General features: G+C 35.9%; 1 protein-coding gene across 1 annotated transcript; it reads right to left on the reverse strand.

The window, feature by feature from the left end:
- Window positions 1-1,119: 1,119 nt before the first annotated feature.
- LOC123894050 lies at window positions 1,120-10,385 on the reverse strand. Its single transcript, XM_045943922.1, has 9 exons — window positions 10,257-10,385; window positions 9,947-10,026; window positions 9,513-9,729; window positions 8,403-8,605; window positions 7,856-8,300; window positions 7,398-7,757; window positions 7,142-7,320; window positions 4,042-7,017; window positions 1,120-3,846 (listed from the first exon to the last, which is right to left on the reverse strand). Exons 3-9 carry the CDS (start codon window positions 9,712-9,714, stop codon window positions 1,216-1,218), a joined length of 6,996 nt encoding a protein of 2,331 aa, XP_045799878.1. The 5' UTR covers window positions 9,715-9,729; window positions 9,947-10,026; window positions 10,257-10,385; the 3' UTR covers window positions 1,120-1,215.
- Between the last annotated feature and the right edge of the window lie 589 nt (window positions 10,386-10,974).

Raw genomic sequence — 10,974 nt, forward strand, 5'->3', positions numbered from 1 at the left:
ATGCAAGTCTAATTTGACAATAAAAAAAGAAGAGTCTAACCATAAAAATATTTGACAATAACACAAGTAATAATTTTAGTTATTATCTCATAAACATTTATCATCTAATTCCATTATTTTTCTCTTTACATAAAAATTTAAAGACTCTAAAAGAGTCAGGATCCGTTGACACCAACTAGTTTGACACCAAATGTTACACCTCTCAATAACGTTTTAACCGATATAAATTTTATAAAATCCACCGTTGGATTGAAAGTTTACATCATATAGATCATTTGTGTAAAATTTCAGACAAATCCAAAATCATTTGATATGCTATTGAGACACATAAAGATTAACGGCATTTAAAAAAATACAAAAACCGTTAATTTTGATGTATCTCAATAACATATCAAATGATTTTGGATTTATTTGAAATTTTACACAAATGATCTATATGATGTAAACTTTCAATCCAACGGTGGATTTTATAAAATTTATATCGGTTAAAACGTTATTGAGAGGTGTAACATTTGGTGTCAAACTAGTTGGTGTCAACGGATCCTGACTCTTAATAAAATAATAATTAATATCGTATCAAATTTGATTTAGAATGTCGACAGTGAGAATTAAATCTATGACATCATGTATACTACCAAAATTTCTCATTACTAGATCAAACCTATCGGTTTATATTACATCAAACTTTAAAAACAACAATATTTCTACAAAAGTAACCAATAAAAAGTAACCAAACAAAAATATAAAATATATTAGACTTTTTTTTATTTAAATTGAGATACAATTATAATAATACTATCACATCACATCATCAAAAAGCTTGACATAACATCTACTATCACAAAAATCAAACTAGTACTAGCAGTTAAATTAGGTGACATTACACACACACCACATACATACATATCTACTTGTATCAAAAAGCTAGTGCAAACTAATACTATCTCGGATTCTATATATAAGAAATATTTAACTTTTTATATTCATCATAAAATTTATGTAATTAAACTATATTATTGTTTAAATACATTAATTTCACAATAAATCCAAAAAATAATATGTTTCTTATATATAGAATTGACAGACACTAATTAAAAAAGAAAGAAAAAAAAAGGTAAATTTTATATTAAAACAAATATTATTTATACTTTTAGAAAGTAGAATACATAAATTTTCTAGTGAGCATTTTCATGTATAAAATGAACATTAAAATATCTATCTTGACCTAATAATCTCTCCTTTCATAGCAAGAGATAAAGCAGAAAGATTAGCATCAGTCTGAATTTCCACAGCAGGCATAACCACAGCTCTACTTCCAACAAATCCATCTTCACCAATCTTAATCTCTCCATATTTAACCATTCCACCTTCTTCACCTTCATATATATGTCCAAACAACAATGCTTCTTTTCCGACACAACCACCTCTTTCAATTTTCACCATTTCAGGATTCAACATTGTTCCATTACTATCTACATAAGTACCATCCATGTCAATTTCTGCACCCATTAATTTCATCCAAATTACAAACAAAAATGACCCTTTTGTTATATCCATGAAATAATCACCAATTAGTGTTCTTATTGCTTGCCATGTTGTATCAAAGACTATTTTTTTACTCCATATTGGTATTGTTTCACCTTTTTTTCTTTTTCCTACAAGGACCCTTTTGGCTATAACACATGATAATGCAGCTATAAAACCTGAGAGAATCCAAAAGAATGGAAGCAACCAATGTAGTGGAAGTTTTTTGACATCCTTAAAATAAAGAACCAAGTTCAGAGGAACATAAATTGATAAAGCAATCACCATGTGAGGTAGAACTGTTTGTAGTAATGGCTGAATGAAGAGTGCTGAGAATGTTTGGTACCATGTTCTTGTCAATGTTAATGCCGGTGTTGTTTTCTTCAGGAGTGGTTCTTTTTCGGGTAATGGTGCTGCTGGTGATGCCATTGGACAACAGGACAAGTCGACTTTAACATTGGATTGTTGTACAAGGTTTCTCCAAGCTTCTGGGATTGGCTGTCTGTTGCGGACGTGCTGACAAATCTCGTAGATTAGTGAACGGCCATGATCAATTGAAGCGCTTTGTGTGCTGGAAGTAGCTGAAATTGTATCCAACTCATTGCTTTTGAGGTAAGGATTAAACTCGAGCTTTTGTGACTCTTCCATTGAAAGATTCTCATTGATGTTAATCTCTCCGACATCAATGAAAGGGAATTGACTTTCATCCCATGGTTTAGTACAATCCAATGCAATTTCGCGGCCTTGTTCATCGTCTGGAATTGGTCTTACTTGAATTTGGAAAACATAACAAACTCCGTTGGAGGAACTAACACGGTTTTGAAAATCATTGGCAAGGAAAAGCAAAGGACGTGAATCATTTTCGTCTCTAGGAATTGCACCTGTCTCTGGTGGAAGAATCCCTGTCGGAATAACTTTACCTTTGTCTTCATGGATGTTTGTGTCATAAGGCCTTAACTTGAATTTCACATACATTTGTTGTCCGTCTTCAAACCGCATGAGCCTGCAATAGTTTGAGAAGTAATGCAATTCAGCATATGAATCAGCATGTTTGAGAGAATTCCACACTGCATCGCGGACATGTGGAGCAGCCTTTACTAGTTCTTCCCTTGCAGCAAGTCCACACACAAGCCAGCTTGCAAAATCAGCAAGAGTTCGAGCATAAAATGCATTTCCTGTTTTTAGTGTTAAGTCAATGAGAGTAGGAGGAAGAGAATTAGTAGAATCTGTAGCAGGTTCATCTGAAAGTATCCTCAAAGAAGCACCACGTGCATCGATCCTTGCATCATCATCAGCACTCAAGCTATTACTATGTCTCACAATGATTGGGTAGCTTTTTCCAGGGTGAAAAATCTTGTGCATTGGAATACCCTCAAGTTTGTTGTATATTTTCAAGTGCCCTTTTCCACTAACACCAATGCGATGAAAATATCTGGCTTTAGCATTCATAGTTGTTACAGCTAAATTTGCAGCCAAATTTCCAACTATTTTCTTGTAGTCCATGTCCATCTCCTCAATTCTTTCATCAAAACTAGCATTTCCTGAGTTCCTCATCGTAACTCGGGTTTGAGATCCGATGTAAACACTACCTTCATGGAGTATAGAATTCATCGGAGCAACTGAAAGTGCACCTAGAATGACATTCTTTTCAACAAGAGAACCAGGGAGAATTAGGCTTTGACTACCTACAACTGAGTTATCTTGAACCTCTATTTTCCCACAGGTATATCCATTGGAATAATTGAAACCAGTGATTATGCGGCTAAAGTCACCAAGATGAACACCGTCACCAATAGACATTAACTCGGGGTTTGAAACTGGATTGATGGCTCTAATGGAACAATGCTTGCCAATTTTGGCTCCTAGAAGGCGTAAGTATACGCAGAAGGCTTCTGTTCCTGAGAGAAGCTTTGCAAATCTAAGGTGGCAGGAAAGGGTCAATTGGTTTCTAAGCCATGTTTTGAAGTGTGTTTGCTTTTGACTTTTCAGTAAATAAGTCAAAGAACAGGTGAGAGAGGTGAGTATGAGACCATGAAGCAAGTATGCACATGCGAAGGAAATGGCAAAGGCAAATGGATTTGATGGAACTTCAGAAAACATGGCAGCATATGCTATGATAGTAAATGGTATCCAATGGAAGGCTCCACATATGCAAACAAATGAAAAGGTTTGGATTGAAGCAGGTTTTTGGAAGAACCATGTATACATGAAGTAAGTAATAGCTGCAGCAAGGGAAGTTAGAAACCCAACAAGATAAATCCCCATAAAATGGTATATAGCATCAGACTCAGTTTTGCTGGTTGTAACAAGCAACACTGCATTCTGAAACAAACCAAAAAAAATAATTCAAATTCTGTGTCATAAATTTAATATATCATGATTCATGGACAATTATTGTATGGAATGACGTTTTGAGTGATAAATCATGACAGTGTTCACATTTAATTACTTAAAAATAAATAGGATTTTTTTTTGCATGGTATTAGAATATAAAATGTTTTAGTACTCAGAACTAACCTCTTTAATATTATTAAGCTTTGTAGGATTGAGAACATGTTGGCCTCCTTCAACTTTTTGTAGTGGTTGTACCTCAGCTCCTTCTTTAATAAAGCTTCCTTTTTGAATAACAGCATAAGGTCCAATGGAAGAATTCCGGCCGATCCTAATAGGATGGAGACTTAGAATTCCATTCTTTACCTCATGGCTTTGAACCAGAACCCCTTCAGAAATGACAGCTTCATCGCCAATGGAAACTAGAGACGGGTCTGTGATGTCGACCGTGTCAAGCAAAACTGAGGATCCAATTCTTGCACCTAGTATCTCAAACCAGTACTTCAGAAACACTGTTCCTTTGAGGTGTGTAGCCAGAACTTTGGAGGAAATTTCCTGGCTTTTATAAAGTGCCCACCACTTGACAAAGGCTATTGAATAGATGGACATTTCAGGAGTAAGAGCATAGTTTGGCCTCAAGAAAGAATTTCCAAAAAATGAAATGCAAATGCATGTAGAAGCAATGCAAAGGATCCAAGAAAGTGGTGCCAAAGCAAGTGAAAATATATAGTTTGACCAAGGAATTCCATATGCTGGTTTATTGAAACTTGTGATGAGACTTTGAAAAGTAGTGATGGAAAGATAAGCAGGAGAAACTAGAAGGATAGAAATGAAAACAAGTGCCAAGAGTTGAAGTAAACATATACTCCACCGGTGAGAGTTAGACACATCCACAAAAAATTCAGTAGATTCAGTTTCAGCTTCCGGAGCATAGGATGGATTGCTGATAAGGTGAGGTTGTGACTTCAATAGAAGATTCTCTGAGAACTTGGCCAATTCTTGAATGCAGGATGCACTGAAAACATCTATAGCTGCAACTGGAACTCCAAGGAAATCTGAGAGTTTTTGAGTTGCTTTAACCACACCGATTGAATCCATTCCATAGGTTGACATGTTGTCCGTGACAGAGATGTTGCTTACCGAGATTCCAGCCTGCTCAGAAATAAGCCTTTTCAAGAATTCCATAATTTCCTTGTTACTGATTCTCGGACTGGTTATAGGTGTACTATTCGCTAGCCGTGCCCGGGGTGTTCTTCCTTCTTTACATGTTCCTGTAGTGAATGACCTTACCAGTGTTTTCTTTGTCAGAACTGGTTGTGGTACCAAATTCAGTGTTCCATCTGCAAACTGTTTGAGACATTCAAACCTTCTAATTTTTCCTGATGTTGTTTTGCTGATGGTTCTAGGCTTGATCAACTTGACAGAAGCAACATTGACTCCATGTTCTTCCGCCACACGAGCCTGAATACCTTCAACCACATCCTTGCTAACTGGTTTACCATCCCTCAGTTCTGCAATCACAACCAAACCAACCTGATCAGAACCATCTGGCAAGGAAATTCCTTTGGCTGATAAAGTCTCTTCAGGGACACCAATGACAGCACAGCATCCTGGACGGAGAAATTCAGACGAACTCTCAACCGTCTTTTCAACATCTGAGGAATAGATGTTTCTTCCAGCAACAATGATAAGATCTTTGATTCTTCCAGTGATGAATAGCTTTCCATCTATTATCCTTCCCAAGTCTCCGGTTCTTGTGTAGAAGCGTCTAGGATGGTTCGGAAGCTGATTTTGAAAAGTTGCTTGACTCAATTCTTCCTTCCCCCAGTATCCTATTCCTGCACTTGGGCTACTGATCCAGATTTCTCCTTCTTTTCCATCTTCCTGAAGCTCTTCGCCACCATCTGGGTCAACTATTCTGATGTCAACATCTGCACTCCCTGGATGAATATATCCGCAACAAACTCGTCCTTGCCAGTCAACAAGAATAGGATTGCCTTCTCCAAATGCACAACTGACAAACACGCAATTCTCTGCTAAGCCGTATCCAGGAGCCATCGCCTTTTGAGACAAGCCATAAGGACCGGTTAGCTCAAGAAATTTTTTCAGAGTCTTCTGTCTCACCGGTTCAGCAGCAACCATAAGAAAAATCATGGAGGAAAGGTCTAGGTTCTGAAGTTTATGCTTGTCAGACTCTAACCTTCGAACTACTAACTCGAAAGCAAAGTTAGGTCCAGCACTGTGAGTTGCTTGATACTTGCTCATGGTTTCTATCCATAAGAGTGGTTTCTTGATGAATGTCATTGGTGAAAACAGAAGGGCAGTTCCACCGCTAACAAGAGCTGTAAAAAGTCCTCCGATCAGCCCCATGTCATGATACTGAGGAAGCCAGCTCACTAGTACAGTCCTTGAGGTGCTCTTGTATCTTCTTTGCATCAGCTTTACATTGTGAATTAGACCTCCATGGGTGATCATGACTCCTTTAGCATCGCCGGTCGAGCCTGAGGTAAACTGCAAGAAACATATATCAGCAGGCTGAGATTCACACTGATCACCGTATAAATCCTCCATCCCAGAACTTCTTGAATTACTGATCCAAGTATCAGTGTGCAACCACGGAAGATTCGGCCACCGAGCTGAAGATTTCCCATTTTTCAATGTGATAAAGTTTTTCACTGAACCTGCTCGGACTGCTGAGTGATAAGCTACTGTTGATAAAATTGCAACTATGCCACACGACTTGGCAATGTTCTCAATTTTCAAAAGTGCTTGTCCACCTCTTTGCATGGGATCTGGGGGAAGAACTGGGACTGGTATAACTTTAGCTCTTAAGCATGCAAAGAATGCATCGATGAAATCTAGTCCAGGAACGTAGACTAGAAGAACCTTGTCGCCAGGCTTGATAACTGGCTTTTGGCTTTTTAAGAGCTTACTTGCAATGCAAGAGGCATATAAATGTTGTTCTCTATATGTCCTCTCACCTGTCACCTTCCCGTCTTCATTTATCCAACTATAAAGGGTTCTGTCTTGAGTGACTGGATGAGTTCCCCAGTGCTTTAAATAGCTATTCAAAGTCGGCAAATCGGGAAATTGCACGCCAGGCAATTCAGCTAGTTGTTTAGGTTCCTTTCTCTGAAACTCAGTTTGCAAAGGAAACAAACTCTGCATAAGAAGACATGATTTTAGTAAGTACTTTATATATATGGAAAATAGGACTGCACAAAATCACTAAGAAATCCAGATTATTCAAAATCAATACCAGAACAATATATAAATGCCAAATCACCTTAGTATATGGAAACACTGGCAAATCACTTCTATTTGCAAAGTTCTTGCACATAAGAGCCATGGCATAAGATGAATTTCTCTCTGTGAGCTCAAATGCCATAAGTCCACCGACATAATAAGTATTCCTTGAACCTTGGAGCTCTGATTCCAACTTTTCATAGAACCCGTTTTTCATATCTGTATTCAAACTTGAAAATTTAGTATTCTTATTACTTGAAAGTGCGTACGTGAAAATTTAAAAATCAATGAAATACCTTGGCTGCTAACATGAGGGAAATACTTAAAGCGACGCTGAAGAATGAAGCTCTCAACTTCTCCCCCTATGGCTTCTATTGCCTTGATTGCGAGCTCAGTGATAGTTGGTCCCTTAATATCAAAGGAGTTGCCATAAGACCAGAACAAGAATATATCAGAGTTGGTGTAAAACTTCTGCATGGCAACTGGATTTCCGATCGTACATGGATCTTCCATATATTCATTAAAATAGTAAAATCCAACTGGCATATGATCCAGTCCTTTGATCTTAAAAACAGTGGTGTAGTAGTCATTTGTCTCTACTTTGCTGAATAGCTCCTTTTCAATGTCACTAGCATCCATCACTTCTTCTTCGCTATCTGCCATAAGACTAACCTCATCAGGTATCTATATACAGCTGAAGCAATCAACAAAAGTAACACGTAAATACGGAGCAGTTAGTTAGAAGTTTACATACCTGTGGAAGTTGAATGCACTGATCTGTAAGTTCTTCCATATTTTAATGGAAAGTTACCAGAGACAATGATCTTATCAAATTCCATAGTTTCAATTTCATTTGAGCTCTTGACATTAACAGCAACACTGTCAGAATTCCGCCTTATTGTTAACACTTCAGTGTTACAATGAAGCTTTATAGGAAGTGACTCTGCAATCTTCTGCCAAAGACTTGTATATCCACCTTTAAACCTTCGAATTTTTCCAGCCATAGACGTTCTGGTAAATTCATGAATGTAAGCATAAGGCATGTCTTGTATGAATCCATATCCTGAAGCTGTGTAACCATAAGCAACAGATTTAGGAACTGATTTGAGTCCATTACTCTCAAGATATTCTGGAGTTAAGTCCGCGGCAAATTCACTGACAGCGTGGATCCCAAAACGACCAGAATTCTTCACCTTTTCCTGTTAATAGCACAAGAAGAATTAACATACGTTCAACTTTCAATTGTCAACTCATAGGAACTAAATGATTTTCTTTATGTGTAAGATAAACAGAAAACTAACTTGAATTTTCAATGTAAGTGACATAACAGATACATAATCATCGGCAACTTTAATATCTTGGTATTTTCCTGAGGAAGTGTCGATGACAGCAAGCTTGTGAGAGTCCAATTCTTCTAGTGCAGAACCTGTCTCTTTTGCCAAGTGAAAGATAACAGGAGCACTGCTTGCAGCCAGAACTTGCCCACCAAGATCATAAACTTTTCCTGCATAAACATATTTAAGACATGTTTATTACAACTTTTTTGTAATTTTTTTTTCAATATCAATTTAGTCCCTAAAGTATATAAATATAATAGACAGTCTGTAAATTATATAAAATCTGTCAATTTTTTTGTTTCTACTAAGATTTTAGGGACTAAATCGACGGATTTTCCCATACTTTAGGGGCTGAATTGACGGATTTTATATGCTTTAGGGACTACTTATTATTTTTATATACTTTAGAGACTAAATTGGAGAGAATGATAGTTTAGAGACTAAATTGATTGTTTATTCTTTTTATAAAAAAAATCACCTTTTAAGAGTGTTTATCTATTAGTTACAAATTAATAAAAAAAATGATAATCTAAAATTCAAATGATAAGTTGCTTTGAGTAGCTTACCTTGAAAATTATTCTTTATGACTGATTTTTATTATGGTAAACAGACACAAAAGTAACTTATGTTTTCTTAAAAAAATATCTAAAAAGTTAATCTATGCTCCCTCCGTGACACTTTATAAGCAAAATTGCATTTTTTAGGTTCATTGTATATTTAATGTATCTGGTATATATTATAGACAAAATACATTAAGGGTTTGTTTGGAGGCTAAGAAACTGACTTATAGCTTATAAGCTAAGCTAAAAGACCTGTTTGGTAACAGTCTTTTCATCACGAGCTTATAGCTTATTTTCTAGACGCTATTTTAAGTAGCTTACGAGCTTATAGCTTATCAGCTAACCGCTAATTTTACCAAACAACCTAAATATACAATGAATTTAAACAGTACTATTTTGCTTATAAAGTGTCACGGAGGGAGTAAATTATTGAAAAATCACTTTAGTTAAGTTCATAGTCAAATGAATCAGCTAAATAGAGATTGAAATTCTGGTATATAGTTAGTGTATGTACCTTCAATTTCTACTGATTCACACATGCCACCAACTGCATGGTGTTTCTCCAAGACAGTGATATTATTATAGCCAAGCCTTGCCAATGCATAAGCAGCTGATATGCCACTTGGACCACCACCAACTATTCCAATTCTGGTGTTTACTGCCAAGGTAGGATGTAGCTTGGAGAATTGCTCCTCTATTGATCTTTCAGGATCCATTTCTGAATTCAAAACCTGCACCAAGTGAAAGCTGTTGAACTAAATGTTTTGATAAGCAGCTTAATTAAGCTCTTAAAGTATAAAATGCTTATCATATAGTACGTGCTTATGTATAAAGTCAAACTGTTTTCATATAAGCTATAAACCGTTTTCATAAACTATCCTGAAGAACTTATGAAAATAAGCTAAACATAGCAATTCAAAAAGACATGATCAATCTTGATAAATGTACCTTTTGAGATGAGAAGTGTGTAGTGTATTATCAATCTTGATGATAACTTAATCAGCTAGTAGCATTGCATGCAACACTTTCTGTGATTGCAATATCATTATCAGCATAAACTCTTGAAATCTTAATGTAAATAATGCATGATATATAGTTTCACAAAAATGTTTATGTTGTGAGAAAATATCAAACAGATTCTCAAACCAAAGATGAAACATGTTGGTTTTGAAATGAATCAAAGCTATCAAAAATGATTATGAGCATGAAAAAAAAGATAGCTTTAAAGAGAAGTAATTAAGTTGTATTATAGAGTTACCTTAGTGATGATGAAACATAGTATTAATTTGGTTAATCTTAGTGAATGCCAAATGGCATGTAATTAAGCAAAATCTGAATGAAACTGCTGAGCTCAGTTGTGTAATATATATAATATATATGAAGTGTTAAATGAAGATTATAAAAGTCCAAAATATATAGAGTAGTGACAATTGTTTACCTGGTCCTCGATAAGTACTAGAGTTTTACTGTGAATCCAGCATATGCCAACAACTTAGGATTATCTAAGAATATTACCTTGGAACAATCCGTCTGATGGTGACATTTTTAATTTTAACTCATCTTAATTTGTCTATAGTTGACCATTAACGTGCTAGATCAAAATATTTTACATAATTAAGTACAAACACATGCAACTAAATCACCATCAGTTTAATCTGGTTCGGAGTCAGTTCTGACATCGAGTGGTTCCAACTTTTTCACGATATCGCAGTTACAGGGATCAAACTGTTGTCCTCCCTGCCAAATTCAGTATCAATCATCACTGAACCAACTAACGATTAGTTTACGAGAGGTTGATCTTACATGGATGGATACTAAATCATATGGTTGGGATTCATTCATTTATGAGGGGTTGATCATTTATGAGGGGTTGATCTTACATCGACGGATACTAATCATATGGTTGGAATTAATTTATGAGGGGTTGATCATTTATGGGGTTTTGATCTTACATGGACGGATAGTAGGAATTCATT

Source organism: Trifolium pratense, linkage group LG7 (assembly GCF_020283565.1).
Source record: "Trifolium pratense cultivar HEN17-A07 linkage group LG7, ARS_RC_1.1, whole genome shotgun sequence".
NCBI lineage: Eukaryota > Viridiplantae > Streptophyta > Magnoliopsida > Fabales > Fabaceae > Trifolium > Trifolium pratense.

What these genes read in the sequence shown, in the direction of transcription:
- LOC123894050 (XM_045943922.1), bottom strand. Translation starts at nt 9,714, where the DNA reads ATGGATCCTGAAAGATCAATAGAGGAGCAATTCTCCAAGCTACATCCT. An exon ending in CCCTCATGTTAGCAGCCAAG is followed by an intron (nt 7,321 to 7,397) that starts GTATTTCATTGA and finishes GTTTGAATACAG; the next exon opens with ATATGAAAAACGGGTTCTAT. An exon ending in AGCTTAATAATATTAAAGAG is followed by an intron (nt 3,847 to 4,041) that starts GTTAGTTCTGAG and finishes GGTTTGTTTCAG; the next exon opens with AATGCAGTGTTGCTTGTTAC.